Source organism: Cinclus cinclus, chromosome 12 (genome assembly GCF_963662255.1).
Source record: "Cinclus cinclus chromosome 12, bCinCin1.1, whole genome shotgun sequence".
Taxonomy (NCBI): Eukaryota; Metazoa; Chordata; class Aves; order Passeriformes; family Cinclidae; genus Cinclus; species Cinclus cinclus.
In genome coordinates this window covers 21,588,729-21,611,824 of record NC_085057.1, presented here as the reverse complement: position 1 = coordinate 21,611,824, position 23,096 = coordinate 21,588,729, and the positions used below count along the sequence as shown (strand labels likewise).

Sequence of the window (23,096 nt, the reverse complement as noted above, 5' to 3'; positions counted from 1 at the left end):
GGAAACTGCAGAAAGCATTTTTATTCGGTTTGGTGGTGACATGCTTAGAAAGTAGCTGTCAGGTAGTAGAATTTAGTTGTCACATAAAAGCAGTGTTCAGTAACTCAGCTGACACTGGTTTCTGAGTTTTTATTAAAAAGACATAGTTCAAAGTTACTTCAAAATAACCTAGATTTTTTTTTTCCACAATGATATATTACATTTTATATGTTACAAAGTTTCTTAAGCCATCACAAGATAGAATGTAAAACAGGGCTCTCCTGTAGCGGGAAGTTTTTGTATCTAAAGACAGCATTAATTTATGAGTGTGCTTGTTGCTTTAGCAATGTTTTAATTGGCTTTTCAGTATTAAAGGAAAGCCTTCGGAGGGACAGCTGGGCTAATGTAGCAGTTTTGTTCCTTGTATAAGACACTATCAAAAGATTTTCAGAAGCAACCTTTTTTCTGTAGCTCAGCATTCTCTTCCCATCCATCCTTCCTTTTGTTTTAAACTTGGTTGTTTCTATCCCTTCTAGAAATGGAGAATTTTGATTATCAGGTGAACAATTTAGAGTGATGTTACCCCAGATCAGTACCTAAAAAGGCAGGAATGGGATGCCAGGTGTGTATGGAAAGCAGCATTGTTTAACTTTGGAGAAGGCAGCTGTAGGTGGAGAAAGAAGCCTCCTTGTCTTTGGAGGGAGCTTTGGCTTCTTTTACAGAATAGCTTGTGGGAGAAGGTGACTGGAACAAGAGTAAGAGACTAATCGTAAACCCCTGGAAATCTGAAACCTTTTTTTTACACCTTTAGTTCATCCTGTGTATTTATATTTCAAGTTTCTCATCAACAAAATTATTAATATCTTGAAATGCACTTTGTTTTAATCATATATCTGATGTGTGGAAAGAACAGCAGTATTTCTCAAATATGGGTTTGCTTCAATCATAGTGGTGTTTTAATTGATTTTTTTACTGATTTTTGAAAAATTAACATTTTGAAAAGCCCACATGAACTTGCTTTTATGGTTTTAACGCTTTTTTTTTTCTTGTAGATAAGAAGCCCATCTTAAGTCTCAGATTGCTGTAGTACAATCTCCAAACTTTGACACCTTTGCTAGTGAATGTTGCTATCCTCTAGAAAAGTGAGTGTACTTAATAAAAACTTGCTTGGTGGTGCATTGTCTTTAATGGTTTTGTCAGCAGAAAATAAATAGAGAACTCTGCTTGTGGTTACTGATCTCTGTAAATGCGTTGTCTGAAAGTGTGGTTTTGTTAGATGTGTTTGTATAATTTCTGTAATGTGGTTTGTGATGTTTTTGCTCAGTCTGTGTTCAAAGTAACAAAGTTGTCCTTGTTTATTTTGTGATTTAAAATACCTAGATTGCCTATAATGAGCATTTTTTCTGTGATGTAGAGATATTCATACCTCTGTCTATAAAATTATTGTCAGATCTTGGCTTTTTTTCTCAGCTGAGGTTGAGCCATGGTGAGATTTTCAATGTGCTTTTGCCTTTTAAGTCAGTCCGTTTAAAATTCTGGTTTGTAGCTTGGAAAAAATAACCAGTAGTGATGGTTGCATATTAATTCCCAACGGTATTTTCTCCCCCTTGCTTCTCATGCAATAAACTTGTGATATTGCTGAGTGTGGATGGATTTGTGCCCTATGGTTACTGGACACTGCTGTGCCCGTGCAGTGCTTCAGTTGGAGGATGGGCCCACAGTGACTCTGTGATTTACGCAGGGAGTCTGTGATCTGTGAGCAGCCTCCATAGCCCGGTCACAGGCACACCCCAAACCCCAGCCTGCTCTGCTTTGATCAGTTACACACAGCTGGCCAGTCTCCAAACCCTTGGCAGTTTCCACTAATTTGGGAGGGCTGAGCTTGACCTTAGTAGAACATGCAGATCCTTAAACCTCAGGTCAGGTGGCCTGTGGGGAGATAAAAGCTTTAAGGCTGGATTCTTTTACTATTTCCATTGTCTCTGTGATCAAATCAGTGAGAAACTGACACTGCCTGATCAGTGCTTCGAGGCAGAATGGTGAAAACTCTCCTACAGGTTGTGTGTAGAGTAACTCACTGTGCTCAGGCTGGTTTTTACCTTCCTAAAATACATCCAGGCCATGTCCCTGTGTTCCTTGTCAGCCCCTGATTTCTCCTCCAAAAGCTCTGTTGCCTGTGCATCAGACTGTGGGATTCTCAATTATAATAATATGATAAAAGATAATTTGGCTTTATTAGTGGAGAGAATGATCTGTCATGAATACAAAAGTGGTGGAATTGGTCTGTAGCACATTTTTTCGTAGGGGCTCAATCCTTGAGCTGGCAATTTTTGTGGTGTTCTGCGTTCCATTTAAACAAGTGTTTTGGAATTTCTGCTGTAACTGGAAGAATTGTCTTCATGCATTTGGCTTTGTTGCTGCTTTATGGTTAGTATTTACAAACCTGAGTAGATCACGAGACTTGGGCTTTGTGCTGCTACTTGTAATTCTTTGAGTGAAGCTCAAGGCTGTGGTAGCTACTTCTGGTGTAAGTGTGCTCAGGAGCAGCAGCACTAAAGTGAGAGGTGGAAGAACCCTTTTATTCTGTGGCATCATCTATTAGAACCTTCATAACCAATTTTCTCCTGTTAGGAAGCTGCTGTTTAAAAACACTCTTATTCTGCAGAGCTTTGTTTAGTTCTTGCCATGGCATTTTATTGAAATCTGACCCCTTTCTAGCTCATAGCGGGTCTGGAACCAGGCAACTGTTGTATGTTCCTAATGAGGTTGAGAATTCCTCTTTCCTGTGTTGCTTGTACAGCATGGAAGTGGCCTGCTGGGGCTTAGTTTTAATGTACTTACAAAACTCATGTTCATCTTTGCAGTGTTTTTCAACTGTGCTCTCTGCAGCCTGGCTGCTTTTTGGGGCATCTGAGATTGCTGGCATAGCCTGATGGAAAATGCTCTTGTAAACATCTAAACAGTGTGTATAAATGTACAGTGAAAATGAGCCCCTTCTTCAGTAGTTTAAAGTAAAACAAACTGGTGTTGATGGGTCACTTTGAACTTGGAAGCTTTTCCTGAAGAAAAACCCCAAACCTGTAACCCAAAAATAATATACCCTTTGACTGTTTTCTCTGGGAAACAGAAATAAAAAAAAAATGATAAAGAAAGGACCAATCGTAGTTGAATGAATGGAGAATCCTTTTTCTGTTCTAAAACTTTGGTGCCAGTCAGTTAAAATTAACCTTTTTCTAGCATGGAGTGCTTGCTTCCATGCCCGCAATGAGTCAGGCTCTTTGGAAAACTGAGTTTTGGATTGGTGATACAGATTTGAAAGATAAAAGTTGTATTTGTGGAGTTATTTTTTTCTCACTTCTGCTCAATATGTATTTTCTCTTCTTGATCCTTGTTGGGAAAGAATGGTTCAACAAGTTCCAGAAAACGTAAATTTTTCAAATGAGGAAGAGAAGATATTGACGCTCTGGAAAAATCTTAATTGTTTCAAGGAATGCCTGAAGCAATCAAAGAACAGACCTAGGTAAGAATCTGTTAAAAGCTGTGTGTGGCAGTGCAGGGCTGGCTGTAATTACTCTTTGTTTTTCCTCGGTTCTGTAAACAACAGCTGCTCCCTTTGCCAACAGCAGGCCTGGCTCATGCTGCTGTCTCTTTATATTTCACTTGGTGAAGAATCAGCAGTGTTCAAACAGTTGTAACCTGTAATTTCCTGCCTGGTGGGTTTGTAAGAGAAATGGGGAGGTAAGCAAAGAACTCTTCCCATTGTGGAGCATTGTGCTGGGGTGTTCCATGGGAATCCTGGTAGAACTGGCAGTGGCAGGAACTGAACAAGTTGGAATGTTCCCTTCAGTCCCACTGCCAGCATGGCACCTGTGCTGACTGCTCATGGAAGAGGAAGGAATGGATATTTTCCTAGTGAAACACAAGTAGTAAAATAGAATCACCCTGTCTGAAAGCCTGCTGCTCAGGCTTTGCTTTAATGGGGAATGTTCTGTGTTGTAGGTTTAACTTCTACGATGGCCCCCCATTTGCCACGGGGCTCCCCCACTATGGCCATATTCTTGCAGGAACTATCAAAGACATCGTGACCAGATTTGCTCATCAGAGTGGTTTTCATGTTGACAGAAGGTTTGGCTGGGATTGCCACGGCCTACCTGTGGTATGTGCCATGAATTTGCCTGCAGATACTTCCGTTGGTTTCTCTTTCCCTGTTGTTCCCTGCTTATCACTCACTTTTCTGTTGCTTTTATACCTGGCATGGTTGCTAAAAGAAAGTTCTTGTCCAGTGTGTTTCTCTGGCTTTTGTGTATGGTGAGTTCAGGAGCTTCTTACTGGTCACCTGCACTCTCTTCATTGCTGTGAACCTCTATTTGGTACATTTTTCAGAAACCTTTTATTTGTTATTTTTTTAAAGATGCTGAAGAAACAGTCACGTCAGGGTGAGCCTCTGAAATCCCTGCCTAGTTCAGGTGCAGCTCTCATGAAATCTCAAAAGGCTAAAGGAGGCCCCTGAGTCTCATTAGAATGTACAGGACACAAACTATTCAGGGAAATCCTGAAAGCTTTTGATAACAGGATGTTTTGTTTGGTTGTTTCCCATGCTCGCAGGAATATGAGATTGACAAGACTTTGGGAATTAAAGGGCCAGAGGATGTGGCAAAGATGGGGATTGAAGCTTACAACAAAGAGTGCAGAGGGATTGTCATGAGATATGCCAAGGAGTGGGAGGTGAGTGAAGTCTCAGTCCATGTTCTGCTGAGCATTTCTAAATCTGTTAGTGCAGAAGTGTTCCGGGTGGGGTGAACTTCATCCTTTTGTCTGATTATGTGCATAAATCTCATGTCTTTAGGCTCTTGTGTTTCTCCCCTGTGATTCTGAAAGGGGAACAAAAAGAACATCATTGTAGCTCTGAACAGAGACTGCTGTCGTGTCAAGAGAAGGTTGCTTGCAGGTTACCTGGAGCTCAAAGTGTCTAATGAGATATACTGAACAAATAATAGATATGTTGAGCATTGTCTCTTTTTTTTGTGTCTTCTCTTCTATAGAAAATGGAAAGATCTGTCTTTGGTTTTCAAATGGAGCCATTAAAAAAATTTAACCTCACTGCTTTTCTGTTCCTCCTTCCACACAGTCTTTTCATTGCCAGAGTGCAGGGCAGCAGCTTGTATTTCTAGAAGAACAGAAATTCTTACAGCTGTTTTTCTTACAGCTGTTTTTGTCACAAGAGTTGTGGGTAAACCCTCAGTCTTCCCAGAGAATATTGGTGTCAGCTTTGCATCCCAGGAGTACAGGGAAAGTGTTGGTGTGTGCAGTTTTGAAGAATGGTGGTTCTCTAAAATGATTTCCAATAAAGCTTTATCTCAACAATAATTATTTTCCCTAGGTAGAACAGTCCTAATTGTTTTAATTTTTCCTCATGCAAAAGCTCTTCTACTTCATCACACTCCTCTGCATGCTTCTAGTCCTGCTGTATTTCTTTTAATGGAAATAGCAGTTTCTTACTTGAGTATCACTTGCCTCTTGCCCTTGGGAGAATTTTGATGTTATGGCCAGTGTCTGAAGAAACCAGAGCTGCCTTGGGTTGAGTAACTGTAAACATCAGTAAGTGGCTGGATGAAAAGCAGACAGTTTGGTTTTTTTTCAAATTACACTCTGAAATGTTATATTTCAAACCCATCATCAATAATTTTTTGCTGCTTTAAGAAATAAAATTAGCAAGATTCATTCTGGTTTGCTGTAGTGATTTAACCCCAGCTGGCAGCCAAGTACCAATGAATGGAGATAAGAACAGTTTACTTAAAAGAAAACAAAATATTATAATGATGCTAATGATATTAATAGTAGTAAAGGAAGAGAGAGGGGGAGGAATAAAAGCCAGGAAAACCACATGATGCCCAGTCTTGCTGCTGAGTGATGCCCAGCCTGTCTCTGCCCACTGATTCACACTCCTGGCCAAGGCCCCCCAGTTTCTCTGTTGGGCACAATGTCCTGTGCTATGGAATGGCCCTTTGGCCAGTTTGGATCAGCTGTCCTGGCTGTTCTCCCATCCAGCTCCTTGTGCAGCTCCTGGCTGGCACAGCCTGGGAAACTGAGAACTCCTTGCTTAAGGCAAGCACTATTCAGCAGCACCTAAACCAGCAGTGACTTAACAACATTATTCCCATCCTGAATCCAGAACACAGCACTCTACCAGCTATGAAGAAGAAAATTAACTCTATCCAAGCAAACCTAGAACATTTGTTATTAATTTTCCATACCTTTTGACTTGTTGTGCTTCAGCAGCTAGTGTTTTTTCAGTGCTGGTTAGTCCAAGCACTCCATCTTTTGGGTGGTGAATGGATTTTTAAGAAATTTTGTTTTGTTCATAAACTTCTGCATGCACATGTGTATTTTAGATGATAAATAATTATGTTTGTTTAAATATCTTTTGACTTGTAATGAATTCAAATAATTTGGAATAGTGATAGGAGAGGAATTACCAACATTACTGTTAGAATGGTTAGCAAATATTTGAGCCTTACGAAAAAAATCAAGAAAGGTTCCTTGGGTGTATAAGATCTTAAAATGCTGAAACTGAACATAATGGTGGATCCTTGTACTAATCAGTCCTAGGCTATGGATCTTACTAGTGGAATGTCAGAGTGGCCTAAAGGTCAGGATGGAAACTGATCCATGTCAGGAGCTCAGGTGTTGTATGAAAATGTAGAGGTGAGAGAAGGAGTGTGTTTTGTGTTCACCTTGCTGGTGTGCCGTTCAGTGTGGGCTGTGTGTAACAGTGTCAGGACAGGTGTCCCTGGCTTGGCTGTCTGCAGAGCTGGGGGTTTGGAGGGTTGTGAAATCCCACTTGTCCCAGTGAATCCCACAGCTGGCTCATTCCTCATTAGTATCTAGATGTGACCATGACCTGTCCTGAGACAGGGGCCGGCACCTGTCACTCCTGTGGCTTTGGCAGCCCTCTCATGGCTCTGGGAAGCCAGAGAAGGCAGTTGGCCCTGGAATAGTTGGATAACTTGTCACGTATCAATTTCTTTTAACATTTCTTTGTCTTCAAATTACATCATGTTTTCATGTCACTGAAAGCTGATAGACTACATCTTCTGGGTTTTCATTGTCTCTGCAACAAGTAGTCTTAAAAATAGAAGTGAGACCTCTCTAATGAAAAGCAATTTTCAGGCATTTGAACCTTGGCTGAACCTTGGGTGATCCACCATTTCTATTTCATGAATGATCCAAGTGAACTACCATTTTTGCTGTGTTGAACATATTTGCCTGTTGTGTGACCTTGGTTGTATAAAACCATGCTCATGGTTTCATTCCTTCTTTATTTTTGCCTGTTTGAATAGTTTGGGACTGGTATTTATAGATGTATTTCATGGAGATGGGACAAACACTGCACTTAAAAACGTAGCTGATTACAGAATAAATATTGGTAGTGTATTGTGATGATGCATTGTGAAGATGCCTTTCAATCTCTGGTTTTGTGTCTTAACAGTTCAGTGTTACCAGATTAGGACGCTGGATTGACTTTGAAAATGACTACAAAACTCTTTACCCTGAGTTCATGGAGTCTGTGTGGTAAGTGAGCATGCATTGCTTTATGGATTTGAAATGTGACAGCGGCTTCACTCATTGGAAACATATGTCATCACTAGAACTGTTCTGAAAATGCATCAGGCAGGGTAATTAAAGTGATGTAAATTCCAAGTGATGGCATTAATTTTCCCATTTTTCCTTCTCCAGGATAGCAGGGCTTTGCAAAATAAAGTGCACCCGCACTGCCTTTAGGGAGCCCTGAAATCTTACTGCTCCATGTCTACTTAAAAGCAGTTCTGCAGATCTATTAATATGTTCCTTGGTTGGTTTAGGAAGTCACATTCTGTCTCTTCATTCTTGATGTTCTTCGCACTGTCTGTAAATGGGCAAACTGTCCAAGCTCAGTTTGGCTCCAAACCTTTTCTTCAAGCCTGAATTTTTAGAGGCTGTGAATCTGCTGTTACCATTTTTTTGGCAGCACAATTTGACAACTGTCTTGGACTCGTGGTGCAGAGCTTAATAAAGTTTGGGTGTTTTGGCAGTGTATTCAGGGTGCCTGTTGGGATTTCAAAAGGCAAGACAACCTTACAGGTTATGGATGATCAGATTGGTTTAACACAGTGAAGAAATGGCAGCTGTGAGTCCTTTGGGTGGTAGAATGATAGGGTGAGTTGCAGGGAGAGATTTAGCAGAGTATATGCTGACAAACGATTGAAAAGCAAATTATATGCATAACAAAGTATTGTTGAATATTTGGTAATATTAGCTTATAATTAGCTTTAACTGTATACATAATTTCATAAAGTTATGGCAATAGATTGACAGACCTTGTAGGTGTCTCTGAAGCCACTGCAGAGGACTGAAGTGCCAGTGAGATTTTGGTGAGCATTGGAAAGGTGGTGGGAAGGCAGCAGGTGTTTAACTCACTCTGCTGAAGAAAGCCTGCATAATTATAAAGCCAAAACTGACAAGAAACCTGCATTTTGTAAATTACAAAAGTACTTAGTGGCACCTCAAATCCTGTTTAACTGGAAGCTTAGAAACTAAACCTGCCTTGAGCTAGCTGCAGTCTAGCTGCAGCAGCCCAGGCCTTTTTTTGGTGGTTTGTTCTTCCCACCACCTCTTTAAAAGGCAGTTTCTGGTCTTTCACCTGTGCTATAGAGATCACCTCCTCTAACGCTTGCTTTAATACAAACTCTAAATTATATTGGATCTGAAAACTTAGATTTCGGGAAGTATGTAGGCAGACATCTGAAGTTTGTATTTGCTTCCTGATACTGTTTTAAGTTTCTGTTAAATGATGTAGTGAAATGCATTTTCTGTTTTAAAAAGTTGGGGGGTTTTTTTGGAAAGTCTCCTAGGACTGTCTCAGGGCTGAAGGAGATAATGCTTAGAGAGAGCCCTGTCACTGCAGTTAGAGTGATGCTTTTGGCAGGGTAATGCAAAATTTCCTAAAAATTAAATAAATTGGATGGTTACCTAGTTAATCATCAGACCCACAAGGTGTTACTGAAGTTCCTTTCCATGTCTATCAGGAGTGTTCATTTCAGCTGTAGTTTCTAGCATGCTTCTCTCACAATTTATTCCATTTTTTTCTGACATCCTCTTGAAATTATTTTTTAAAAAAGTTCTAAAATTTAGTGTCCAGCTATGTACAAAAGCAAAACTGCAGCTTAATTTCTGCATTGATTGCCCTGGAGACCATATTGGCCTGTCCAGTGGTTTTACCTTGTTCTGTCTGTGGGAGTACAATGCTGATTTTAGGCCCAGAAAAAAAACCTGGCTATGAAAATGGTGGTAGGCATGGCAGCTGTAGGTTTTGTGGTGAAATTATGGTAAGGACTTTCTTTAGTCATATAATCAGCTAAACCAGTCAGTTTAGGTTATTTTTTTTCTGTTCTGTAGCTCTTCCTGCAGTTCTGGAGTGGCCTCAACTGGAATTTGTGACATATGGTGTTTTATTCTTTGTTTCTGTTGAGTTCAGTGAGATAATGTAATACTTGTGATAATTGTTGTTTTCAGTGGTGGCTGATTTGATCCAAATTATTTAGATTTGAAGTACTTAGGACTCAGACACCAAATGCATCTGTTGTAAAGTATCTCTACAAAACAATATTAATAAGCTCATAATGCTAGAGCGCATTTTTCATCTTTATAATTGTTCTGGTAGAAATGAATACTTTATTGGCATTTTGGTGCTATGTCATATGATGACTGACTAAACTGAATTTTCAGCCTCCTAAATTTTGACTTTTAACAAAACATTCATTGGTAGAATTGTGGTATCCTGGCAGAATTTTTCAGGGGAGGATTGAAAGTTGGTGTCAGTAAGAGGTGATACTGCGCTAGTTTTGCATGTTAAGATCCAGTCAACTCTGCACATATTAAATAACTTAAATAGAACTTTAAAATTCTAATTCTGAACAATTTGTCCTGCAGCCAGCTCGTACCTCAGTTAAAAAGTGTCCTTGCCTGGAACAGTGCAATAAGTGATGTTCTTGAGCTGGCATGGCACAAACATCAAGTATGTTCTTGCCTTGTTTTTGTACAGTCACATCCAGTGAAATGGAGAGGAGTTTGATAGGAGCTTAAACTTCTTGCTGTGGTGGTCTGAAATAAACCTTTGGGAGTTGGAATAACTATAAATGATAGTCTTCACTGCTGGTTTGTTGCATAGGTGTGGGCTGGGCGTGAGTTTGCCCCTGGGGGTAGCTCTGTCTGGGCTCTGGGGAAGCAGGGTGGGATGAGGGGATGGCTCTGCTGTTCGTGGGGTGATGCCAGGGCTCGGACTCTTCTGCTCCTCTGAAGGGTGGCTTGAGCAGATTCCTTTCACCATCTAGTGCCCACATGAGCAACTACGGGCTGAGCCCGTTCGAGACGGTCCTGATCTCCCCTTGGTGACAGAGCTCTGGGAGGGGGTGCCAGGGAGAGCTGGGCTCACACACAACCTGCCCTGAAACAGGCCCAGCACTCAGCACTAAACCTGCATGTTCTCAGGACAACAGGTCTTTGAATAAAAATTCTCCTAATAGATTTCTCCTAATAGAAATCGCATTCTGTGTATTCCATGACTAATGATTTTCTGTGGAAATACCGGTGATAAGAAATGTGGTTTTTCCCTCTATGAGCTACCTCTATTTTTTCCCCTCGTTCTCGTATTTCTTTTGTGCATTAAGCCCTTGTTACCTTCTCACCATTCCAGTCCTTGTTGCATCTCCTTACCTGTATTTTGGAGGAGGAATACATTGCACTCCTATGGATGATTTTTGGGATAAAGCATCATTTTAGATACTCAGATTTTCTGTTATACAGGTATTTTGCATTTCTGCCTTGATGCAGAATCTCTCAACACACGCACTGTTCTGAAGATTACAGCTTGGAGGATAGACCTGGAACAGGATGATCTCTGTGTGCCAGGATTTTAAAGCTTTCAGTGGTAGTTGAACAGAGAATTTAACAACTTCTGTACTCAACAATTCCTAGGCCCTGGAACAAAGAAATGCTTCTCCTGACTTTCTTAAGGAGCTGTCTTTTCAAGATGCTATTCTAAAGATAGGTTGTTTGTTATTGGAGTTCATTTTCCACTTAGGTTTATGATTTTTTTGATTTACATCCAGTGTTTTTTGAATACTTTTTTTTTTCCTAAGCATCTGTTTTTGATTGTTCTTTTCATTTTGATTTCCTCTTGTTTTTCAAGTGTTGTCCACGAGTTGTAGGAAAACGTCTTCCTCAGAAGCTCTGCTTCCTGTGGTGCTGATAGGATGCAGTCTTTGCTGAACTTCTAAATGTCAGGGCTTCTTACATAGCATGGTGTTTGTGCCTGGATTTGTTTGGTAGGTCTGCAGAGGCCATAAAATTGTCCTTTTGAAATGAACTGATGTGAGGTCACACAGCAATAATTTTGTCCATTTCCCTAAATTACCATGGGTATGTTGAAGTCATAGACCTCTTGATCCTGCTGTCCTAACACCCACAAGAAGTGTTTACAGTTCCTGCTGTTTTTTCTTTAAAGAGGAGAAAAGGGGGTAAAGCACTTTATATATGTTTGTAAAGAAATCTCGGTGTTAGTTATGAGTTAGTTCTCTGGAAAGGTTGGAATTCTGAAGCCCTTAGAAAACCCTTAGATAGTGATCACTGCAAACAGAGCCCCATGATCCCTCAAAGGAATGCCATTAAGAACTTGGGAAGCTCCAAGATCAAATCCTTCTCTTTGATGTGAACTGGATGTACGTGTTTGAAAAGTGCAGCTTGCTTTTGCATAGTGAGAGATGTTGGATTCTGTGTGGGATGCCAGGGGTGTTGGGAGTGCTGCATTGATTGATTCAGTATCTTTTGGAAGCAAAAGCTCCCTTTGCAGGAGTTTGATTATATCCATGTGGTGTTTGTGTGCTGGGTGTGTGACTTGGATGAACAAATGTTGCAGGAAAGTTCTGGTTTTTTGGGAGTTGTGGAGAGAGCAAGGTTTTGTTATTGACTAGGCTTGAGCTCCATGACACTTCAGGAACAACAAACTCTTACCACTTTGGAAGTTAAACATTCCTTGCACCTTTAGGGATCTCAACAAGAAGCTGAAATATGCATCTTGAATTTCACCTTTTCCCAAACAGCATTTTTCTTCAGTAAAGGCCTGAGTGCTGCTCCCCCATCTAAGGAGATGCAACTAAATTTATTTATGTTTGAGGAGAAATGTAGCAGAATTAGCAGAACAAGATGTAATTTCTCACTTCTGTGAGTACATGTTTTGTTTGTCACTAGAAAGGAGCTCTGTGGCTTCCCTAGTGTGTTGGGTTTTTTTGTTTTGTTTTTGTTTTTTAATCAAATGTGGTTTTTTCGTTTTTAATCAAAACATCATCTCTGCCTGTAAGTGACTCTTACTGTTAGAACCATCTCATCTTTGGCAGGTGCTGTGCTTCAGGTGGGCACTGCCACAGGGAGCTCCTTGGGAATCATCTCTGCAGCTCTACTGGTCACACACCAGCAGCTCCCAGCAGCTTCTTGTTAAGAAAACCATGGTAGATGTTTATTAAGATAATAAAAGAGCTTGTGTAGTGGTAGTGAGGGCTATGGCATCAAACAGCAGTCTTGACTCAATGCTACTTCTGTTTATTCTGCTGTGTGAGGGGCCATGCTGTGACAAACTCCAAATGAGTGCTCGTTGTGGCCTGTGAAGAGCTCAGGGGACAGATGTGGTCTGCAGCCCATCCCTGCTCTGAGTGCACAGCTGGAGCCAGGGCTGTGCAATGGGATGGGATTGCCACAGGAGGGAGATGCTGGCCTGGATTGGGAGCTTTGGCAGCTCCACACAGTGCTCATCTTTGTTGAGCAGCTCCTTGAGTTTACAGTTGTATTTACAGCTGAATTAAACATTCAGTGTTTCTCTGAGTAGTTTTTGTGTGCTGTTAGTAAGCAGTGTTCTATAGAAAGTAAAGTGGAGCCTTTTTCTATAGGTGTTTTAGTTACTGCTTTTGAAAGGCAAATAGAACACTTTCAGTAGGAATGCTGTCACTTGTCACAGGCTGCATTCATTATGCTCTGAGGGGGTAAGCATACATTTAAAGTTATTTTAACTCCCACAAAAACTTGTGCAGTTAGCCAGCTCAAATTTATATGCTGAAAGTTGGAAAAACTATTCAGAGATCATTTTTATAGAAGACTGATCTAGATTTATACAAGTCTAAGCTGATAAACTTAAAATCTCCACTCTAAGTCACTCACTGCTATGTTTCAGATTTGGGTTGGGGATCAGGCAGCCACATCTTGCCTGTGGGTGACATTTCTTGGTTGAGCAAAGTTTCTTTGTAGTTGTGTGCAAGGTAAGGCTCCTTTGTAGGAGTGCACAGCTCTGGGAGACCTCTGGGTTTGGCTCCTCTGTGCAGAACTTGCTGCTAATGAGGGTCTCAGAGGCTTTTTCCATCTCAGACTTCATATTATATCATTTTTCTGATGTTACTGACCACTCACAGGAGAGTTTTGGATTTTTACTGGAGGCCCATGGATGAACCTGAGTGGACTGCACATCTTTTCTGTGTGACATTCTGTGTTTTCTCCAGCTGCCTAATCTGCAGTGTAATAATTATTCTGATTAAGGCACCACAGGACTTCCATGACAGCAAGCCAGGGCATCTCTTTTGATATTTGTATTTTGGACCACAGATAAAGTCAGTGCAGTAGTCTACTCTTGTTTTTTGTTGAAGGTGATAATTTCAAGCATAGAAGATAAGACACTGACTGCAATACAGGTCCAGATTCTCAAGCACAAAATGACAGCCTGCAGAAAAATGTGCTGCTTGCCAGGATTGGGTTGGTTGCTTAGCAATGAGCTATTTATCTGCAAAGGGACCCAGAAAAGGGATCAGGATGGTTTGAAAACATAGTTTGAATAAAGGAGCTTTTAAAGTCAGCAGAGTTTAACAGTTTTTGTGTGAGATTCCAAATGGCAAGGCTCTCCAGCAGCTCTTGATTTGTGAGTTGAAGTTGGCAGGATTACTTAAGGTTTGCCCTCTCATGCTTTACAGCCTTCAGGCTGTGCCACTGAGTGTGCAAGTCAGCAAGACATGAGAAGCTGATAAATATTGATGATTCTTGAGGAAACCCTGCAGTATTCAGGGTTTGTGCATCACATGGGCACCTTCTCAGTTGTGTGAAATGTTTCTCTTCCAGCTTCTGTTCATCGTGAGCGTTGACTCAGTTTGTCACTTGTAGTATTAAGTGCTGTCTTGATTATTTCAAGAAAACATAAGGATCCAGCTATGCTATAGGCTGTATTGATGATTTCCTTAGCAGAGTTAGACCTTGGTGTGAAACTGAGTTCAAAGGAGCACATTAAATTGCAGCACCATAAAGCCAAGTTCATGATTTTTCATGGTTAACTGTGCCCTCCTGTGGCAAATGCTCTCAGAATATCAGGATTTACTTGGGGTGGTTTGCAGGTGGCTCTAGCCTGTATCTGTCTCTGCTGTAGCACTGGTTGCTGCAGCAGAAACTTAAGATCATGTGAGAAGTGAGCAGCCATATCACTACAGCTTTTCTCTAAACTATGACTGATTTCAGCCTTGTTAATTGTTCGAATTTCAGGTGATCTTTGTGCTCAGGAAATCTGAGAAGGTGTTTGATGGAATACTAATCCATATTGCTGATTAATCTCTACTATGCAGCGAGTGCATGGAATGCCAAAGTGCTAAAACCAGCTAAAGCTAACAATCGAACAGAAATGCACTTGCAATCTATTCTCTCTGCCTTCTGACTCGCAAATATTGTCTTTAGTTTATGGTGGATTTTTTTTAAAAGAAGGTGTCATTCAGAAAGAAACTCCAGATAGAGCAGAACAACCCCCATTTTGCAGTTTATTTGCCAAACATGATTCACCAAGTTATTCCTTGTTCCTTGTGTACTTGCAGGTGGGTTTTCAAGCAGCTCTATGACAAAGGACTGGTGTATAGAGGGGTTAAGGTCATGCCTTTTTCAACTGCATGCAGCACCCCTCTGTCCAACTTTGAGTCCCATCAGAACTACAAGGTAAGTTGCAATTGGATTTCTCTATTTTCTTCTGTTTGGATTTGGAAAACTTTTGTACTTTTTGCTTGGTGGTACCTAGACATATCATTACACTGCAAATTGGTTGTAAAAATCTAGGTAAATGGGTCAATTTTGATCATATTTTGCTGTATTTGCTTGGATCATTTGGTCTCAGACTTCTTCCTTGGTTGCTACTTGCAGATGTTTGAAGTACACAATGTGTTTTATTGTGGCAAATTCATCCCTCTCTGGACTCCCAAGGTTTTATTGCAGTGGTGGATTTTTATGCTGAATTTTCAGAGGGGTGAGCTGCAGTTGTCCCTGTCTGTGCACATCTGAAAAGAAGAGGGTCTTTGGCAGGGTTTGAATCTTTTGTGAGGAGATTCATAAGGAATGTTAGAGACTCTGTAGCTGTAGAATAATGGTTCTTTTAAGAATCATTAATTTAGATTGGGAAACACCAGAAAATGTTTTATGTAATATAATGCAGGGTTTACTGTGGTTTATAAAATGTTTCTTTAAAAGTAAGTGACAATATAAAGCAAGAGCAGCTTCTCACTTGCAACAAACTCATGTATGTGTAAGTAGAACTTGTCCCGATTTTCCAAATTCCACGTTAGTTTGTAGATAAAGGTTTTGTATCTTTTCCTATCCTGACCCAGGCCTCCATATCCTTGTACTGCAAATCTTTCACTTGCATTGTGAGAACAGAGAGCTAGCACAGATTGTACATCTGGTCTCTACATCTTGCCTAAAAAAGGCCAGTTTTCTGGCCAAAAATAGTGTTTTAAAAACAAATGTTTAAATAGAGCTGGAGTACAATGCAGCCCACAGATAGCAGAGAGATACCAGAGCTTTCGGTATTGCTGAGGGTTATTTACGCTGAAGAAAAAATAGTTTGTGATTTATGAAAGCAAGATTTTCAAAGATATCTTGATATTTGTGACTGTCTGACAACTGAAATAATTGCTTTTCTTGTCCTTATTGACTCATGTTTCACACAGGCTCAGATAAATGAGCTTTATTCAGAACAAAGGTTATTTTGGAGGGTGCGTGTATATGTGTATCTATGTTTTCTTTTTCCATAAAGCCAAAGCTCTTCTTGAATCTTGATGAAATATTTAGATGCCGTTTCTTACTCTAGAACCAGAGGTGTGTGTGGGAGGGATGCTGCTCTACCACTCCATGCAAAAATTATCTTTCTCATCTGCCAGAAATGGTGTTTAGAAGTTGTGGGTCTGGTCTATGAGCTGACAGGATTTATTCTTGGTGGGCACAGTCATTTCTGGGTGTGAGGCAGCTGTTGCCTTCCTCACAGTGGAAAGCAGCCTTTGGGTGCTGTTTATTGATCCTCTGGGATTTGGGACACAGATCAGGAGCAAGGACAGGAGAGGACACAAGAAGCACGTTCAGAACCAGAATTGGGTGTCCAATGCACACCTGAGTTAACAATGCCAACAGCTGCTGTTGCATGAAAGTGAAGAAGCAGTGTCTGTAGGTGAAATTGTAACAGCTAAAACACTACACAGTGCCATTACTGCCAGCCTGGATGGTATTTTTTATGCTTTGCAAATTGTTTTTATCTGCATGGTGGGCTCAGTGCTTCGGAAAACAAAGTGAGGAGCCTGCAGTGCTGCATTGCACTTGGTACAGACAGAACCGAGCTCCATCTCTGCCTAGTATTGAGCACAGGCCATGGGTTATGTAATATTTATGTTTTACTGTTGACTGCACCAGATGTTCACAGAAAATTCCCTCTGGAGCAGCCCTCAGCTCAGACATAAATAGCTGCCTGTCCCATGATGCCATTAACTGTTCCATGATGCTGGATGGAAAGCGGAGCGCCTCGCACGAGACATGCTGAGGCCACAGGACCTATTTCTGGGCTTAGGGGTGGTGTGCATGGTACCCTCTGAGCTGGCATTTAGAATTTCCTTTTGAGAATTTCACGTTTGCAGGATTAGACTTGCTTTTACAAGCAGCTTTTTGTCATATGTGAAATGAGAAGTGACTGAATAGGGTTGTACTTGGCTGAAAGAAAATCTTGTTTTCAGGAGATTTTTTTTGGACTTGTTTGAAGGTGAAGTTTTGTAGAGTAGCTGACAAAGGTCTCCTTCCCTGAGATTTTTTTTACTCTTAAATATTGACACATTCTTGTTTTTAAGTACCCCAAACATTTTCACCCCCTTGCTAGCAACAGCTTCTTAATTAGAGATGAATAATTTTATGTGATGGCTGTTCTTCATCCCTGGCTGAAGAAGAAAATGTGGAAAAGGCTTTATTTAGCAGTATCTGAGAAACTGCTGATTTTCCTGACCCTTGAGATTGGTTCTAAACTTTGAAAATGGGGTTATAAGAGGTACCGAAAGGAAATGCACTTGTCATTCTTTGGTATTTTGGCAGCAAATCCCCCAAATCTCCCTGCTAATGGGAGATTTTAACCCTGTGGCCTTGTTGGAGTGACAGACTGCACTGGTATAATGAGGAGCTCAGTGACTGGTGCTCTATTCTGACTTTAATGCTGCACCTCTTCACCTTTTACATTACAGATGAACATACATGTCATGTTGAATTGTTTTTCAGGATGTTCAGGATCCTTCAGTGACTGTGAGCTTCCCACTGGAGGAAGATCCAAGTGTTTCTCTTGTTGCCTGGACCACGACTCCCTGGACCTTGCCCAGCAATCTGGCCCTTTGTGTTAACCCAGAACTGCAATATGTGAAGCTGAGAGGCAAGTGTTGAACACTTCTTCCTTCAGTGCCTGGGAATATGTAATAATGTTTTGTATTTTAGACTGGTTTATGTTAAATTTACAGAACTTTTCTGGGGTTGAACCAGTGGTAGTTTGAAGGATGGCATCCACTTTGGATGTGGCTGATGATTTCCAACTGCTCTGCTCTTGTTATTTAACATGAATTGAGATGACTGTTCCTTAAAAAATGCTGATAGATGAAATAGAGAATAATAAAAAAAGGGAGGGTATGTTTGTAGTCTTTAATTATACCTTCATCTACAAACACCTCCCTCCCTTTTGAAAAAAAAAAAAATCGTGAGTAGGAATTTCCAGTTTCAACATAGACACATGAATCTGTTGTGTGTTAAACCTTGTTTTATGCAGGCCTTTGCAGTGAGCTCCACGTGTTTGTGTTTTCTTTCTTTGAAGACAACTATGTATGTTTCAGTTTTCAAAAGTTTTAACATGAATTTGGTCATCTTTAAAAAGAAATCCTGGGTATTTTCAGAAATAATCTCACTTGCCTGAGGTTCTGAGTTTGGTTTGGATGTCTCCAGCTCACTGCTCACTGTGTGAATTGGCAGGGTAGCAACCTGAATAAAATTTGTTCGTTTTAATTAATAAAATTAATTGAAGTTTGGAAATCAGGGTGGTTTGAGGTAGAAAATGTGTGTTCTTCGTAATGTTTCACTCTTTCTTTGATGTTAACTTCCTTTGTTGGTATATACTTCTTTTATGAAGAAATCCAAGCATGTAATTAAAATAACAAATCTCAGGAAGTACATAAAGTGCAGTCATTACCTTACAACTTAATAATATTGATTTTATGTAGTCACTGTCCATCTTCCAGTTGTTTCCCTCTGTTTCAGTTACAATTTGCTGAAACTTCTCAATTGCTTTTTTAATTTGAACTCGGCAATAATAGACACGGTATTTCTGCCTCTGCAATAACAAAACACACTGAAAATCAGTGGCCTCGGTTTCATCCTGTGGTTTTTGTTTAAACTTAGCCTTTGGAAAATGTTCCTTAACTGGCTGTGTGGGGAAGAAATAGCTGGAAAGTACAAAAGGATTATTCTGGGCAGTTTTAGTGTTACAATATCTTGCATATATTTAAAGGTTTCATAATGGTGCAGATGAGGGGACTAAACTGAGATTTGTGAAAGTCGTGTTCTGTTTTATATTCTAGATAATGCCACAGGGAAGATTTACATTTTGATGGAGTCCAGGCTGGTGGCACTGTACAAATCTGACAGTGAATATCAGATACTTGACAGGCAAGTACATAAATTATTATACTTGCTAGCTTTCAGTGTTCTTCTAGATCAGAAGTTAAATGTTTTTAAGAAGATGGATTTCTCTGCATCTGTGTTTATATTGCAAAAATCTATAAAAGGAATTAAAATTTGCTGGAACAAATTGGTCATATATGTGAAGCTACAAATAGAAAAAAGCTTCCTTGGGTTATTGTATTGTGGTGGGGAAAGAAGGTTCCATAGTTCACCCCTTACTTGTGTATTTACATTAAGGTAGAAATTTGAGAAAATGGTAGAGGTGTCCAAATACCCGCTTCTGCACATTATGTAAAGATTTAAAGGGAAATGGGCAAAACAATCCCATTGTTTTTAGCAAATAAGTATTACTTCTGTAATTAGTGGTAGTCATTGCTTTCTGCAGGGTGCTTATTCATCTCAATTAGGTGAAAAAACAGGAATTATTTAAGAAGTCAGATTGGGTGGGGGTACAAGTATTAAATTCTGTAGCTGTTTTAGACAGAATGTGTGTCTTGGCTTTTCTTAAACCCTTTCTATAAGCCAGCAGCCTGTTGTCAAATACAACAGATACGTGTTTGCTCACTTTATTCAAACAAACAGACCATAAAACCCTATAAAACCCCACTTAACCACAATAAAAGAAATAAAAAAACTAGAAGCGTTTTTGAGAATAGCACCCCTTCTTCACTGGCATCAGTTATTTCTATTTTTGTCTCTTTATCAGGCAGTTGAAAGCTTTAAATTGAAAAAATTGAGGTTATTTCAGCTAAGCAGTTGCATGTAATCATTAAATTAGGGAAACACAGAACTGGAATGTTTGTTTCAGGTGTTTCCTATTCTGATGGCTCATACTGTGACAGTTGAATAATTTTATATTTCTGCACCGATTTTCCTCCTTCCCCCTGTATGAGAATGCTCTTAATCTGTCACTTGGTCTGTACCAATTTAAGCTGGTGTTCAGTTTCTAAAGATGATGTTCAGTGCTCTCCTTCTTCAGGGTTGGCTGAACTTCTGATCTCTGGAGTTTTTTCCTCCCCTCTGAGTCCTCAGTGAAACCACTGAACAGTGTCAGTGTCAGGCTGGTCCTGCCAGGACACCACTGGGAATTTTCCTTTGGTCTGATACTGAATTAACAACAACTTTCCCTTGAAGTGGTGTTGTTCCACCAGTTTGAGTCTTTGTGCATGTTGGAATGATGAAGTGTCAAAACTCTCACTAACATTAAGACCTAAATTTGATCTGCTTGCTTGCTATCTAAGCTGGTAAGTCTGCCCCAAAAAAATTGGCTTTGTGTGGCTTGTTCTTGACAAATTCACATTGTGTGTTCTTCAGCACTTCATTTACTAAAAAACCTAGTAAAAAGCCTGATTCAACTCAGGTTGTTAGACCTGTCTCAGTGGTTTTTAGATCCATCAGTGCTTCAGTTCTCTTGGGAGCTACAGATACTTTCTTCCTTTTTGGTCTTTTGAAACTTGTTCAGAGTGTCTAAAAACTAAGCCTTCTGATAAAACCGTTTTATTTTCTTAAGTATTTTTTAATACATTTGCTTGAGGCTTGAAAAAGAAGCAAGTTAGCCCATATATGAAATTTGTTGATCTGTTGTCTTCTGCTTCCAAATTCTTCTTTTAATGCAATGCTACAAATTTAACTCCAGTGTGGCTGCAGTCATTCGCAGAACTTTTTGGCCTTTTAATGATGTGGTGTCTTGTCCTGGTTTGAAGGACAGGTGTTTGCTAAGGAAAGCAGAAGCTTCCCCTTGGACTGAAAGAAAATGTGATTCTTCCGATTATTATAATTTTGGAATTAAGAGAGCTCTCAGGCAAAGATATGGGGGTAGGAATAACAGTTCTTTACTAGTATATCTAACAAGACAAACAAGAACAACAACAGCTATGAAATTACCCACAAACAGAACAGTAACTCAGTCCCAGTGTTTTTTGGCTGCAGGCACCTTTTCCCTGAGCTGCAGTTCCCAGTGCTGGGGGCGGGCAGGTCCCGCAGAGCTGCAGGAGGGCTGGGGGTGATGGCAGAGCTGTCCCAGGGGGAGAGAGAGATGGAGAGAGAGCCCTCCGCTCACGGTGTGGGTCCTGGTGCTCCGTAGAGTGCTGGATGGTGGTAGTTCACAGCGAGAAGACAGCCGGGCAGGGTCCGATGGTGGTTTCCCGACGCTGGGATGGAGGAGAGGCGGCGATCGTCCTTCTCGTCCGAACTCCGCGGGGGAAATGGGCCGAGGCCCAGCCTTCCGCTTCCACTTCTGGCTGTTTGAATCTCGCGGGGCTTCTTCCCTCCCGTCCCCTCCCCCTTGTCACCAGGGCCCAGTCAACAGGTCTCTTAGCATGACAATGGGGAAAATTCCACAGAGGGGAAAAAAAAAGAAAGAACTAACCCTCAACATGTCTCCATCAGAAGTGTGAAGAGCCTGCTCATTAAGGCAGTCATACACATTCCAGGTGTTGTATTTATGCCCCTGACTAATGGTATTTCTAACACCACCACCACTCATTCCCCAGTCTCTGATTATTTTTAAAATTTTAATTTTTTTTAACCTTTGCCTATCTCTAAGGCTGCTAGCAAATCTCTTTGTAGAGCAGTACATTTTAATTCTTTTTGTATTAGTGCTACGGTCTCTTTTCAAGCTGGTTTCTTTTCTGCTTTTTGGTCATGCTCTAGTTTTTCTGTTACATAATAATTAATTTTCTCGAATGTGAAATGTGAGACAATTAAAAGGTAGCTGGTGGTTGAATGGATCTATGAAAGATTTAGATCTATGAGTATCTAAATTTATAGAAATGAATTTCACCACTTCTGCTCTTAACTTTTTTCCTTCCTTTAGCTCACTTTTAAATGCTCCTCTGAATTTAAAAGCAGTCAGGCCTTGAGGAGAAAATGATGCAACTTAGTCTATACCAGGCATCAGGCTGAGGTCAGGGAATGATATGATGGAAAATGTTCAGTGTCTGAAGTCCCCTGAATTAGGCTGCTTTGCTCCCATGAATTGCTCTGGCTATATTACCCCAGGTTTCCATCCAGTGGCTTCCTGTTTTATTTAACAGTGGTAAATAGGATATGATTGTTGAGCATTTCCGTCCCCTTGTGTTAGATTTCAGCCCTTTGGCATATTAAGCATTTCATTTCTTCACACTGTTTTCCCTTGTTGTCTCTTTTTGGATTCTAAAGAATCCAAACCAGATATTCCCGATCTCCTGAGAATGAAGGATTGCTGAAGTGCTTTTAAACAAGTCTTACTATTATAATTTAGGTCACAAGAAGGCACCATTGTATACATTTTCAACCTGAAGTTCAGGACTTTGACAAACAAAGTATTTCAGATCCCAAAATGAAAATCAGGAATGTGATCTGCAACCTTTACCTTTCTCTGACTTGTGCTAAATAAGAATATAACTACTTTTTTTTTTTTTAAGCCAATTCTGGTGCTTCACATTCTGTATCTGAGCATTCCCACATCTGTGTGATTGAGCACTGGGATGCGTTTCTCTCATCTGATCCTGATTAAGCACCTCAACCATTCCTAAGGCTGTTTGTAATATAAAAACATATAAACCACCTGCAAAGCTGAGGCTTAAAATAGAAATCTCCTGTATTCCTAGAGGATATTGTGTGTGCTGAGCTGAGGAGTCATGCTCTTGAACTTGGCAGTAAATGCTGCTCCAGGTCCTTCCTGTGCAGTGAAACAGCTTTGAAGAGACCCCCACTTTGAAGGAGTCAAGTGTTTTATGGTTTGACCATTGTTTGGAAGTTGTAGATCAAGGACAGAGTAGGGAGAGACCACAGCTGGGACACAGTCAGAGAGCCAGTTCATCTATCAGATTAAGTTATGTTTTAGCTGATTTCCCCCCGAAATTGGACGATTTAAGCACTTTCAGAAGAGTTCTGATCTGCAAATCCCGAGATAATCACTGCCTTTGCCAGCTGCTGTCAGACGGCTGAAGGGAGCCAGACCTCCAGGCTCTATCTCTGCTGTACATTTCTTGTCTGGCTCAGCTGGTTCCTCAGCCGGTCCTGTCTGTGTTGGATCATTCCCTGAGATGCCTGTGGAGAGTTTG

General features: G+C 40.5%; 1 protein-coding gene and 1 non-coding gene across 2 annotated transcripts in view; both read left to right on the top strand.

Annotated features, from left to right (window-relative positions):
* IARS1 (isoleucyl-tRNA synthetase 1) overlaps nucleotides 1-23,096 on the top strand; it is a 96,225-nt gene that overhangs the window by 3,024 nt on the left and 70,105 nt on the right. The window contains exons 2-9 of the mRNA XM_062500417.1: nucleotides 1,032-1,121; nucleotides 3,380-3,499; nucleotides 3,979-4,135; nucleotides 4,585-4,704; nucleotides 7,469-7,551; nucleotides 14,907-15,024; nucleotides 17,608-17,755; nucleotides 18,948-19,035. Coding sequence (XP_062356401.1) covers nucleotides 3,381-3,499; nucleotides 3,979-4,135; nucleotides 4,585-4,704; nucleotides 7,469-7,551; nucleotides 14,907-15,024; nucleotides 17,608-17,755; nucleotides 18,948-19,035 — 833 coding nt within the window. The 5' untranslated portion in view covers nucleotides 1,032-1,121; nucleotide 3,380. The remainder of the gene's footprint in view (nucleotides 1-1,031; nucleotides 1,122-3,379; nucleotides 3,500-3,978; nucleotides 4,136-4,584; nucleotides 4,705-7,468; nucleotides 7,552-14,906; nucleotides 15,025-17,607; nucleotides 17,756-18,947; nucleotides 19,036-23,096) is intronic.
* On the top strand, nucleotides 1,638-1,770 carry LOC134048957 (small nucleolar RNA SNORA84). Its single transcript, XR_009933579.1, has one exon. It is a non-coding gene; the product is annotated as a small nucleolar RNA SNORA84 (small nucleolar RNA).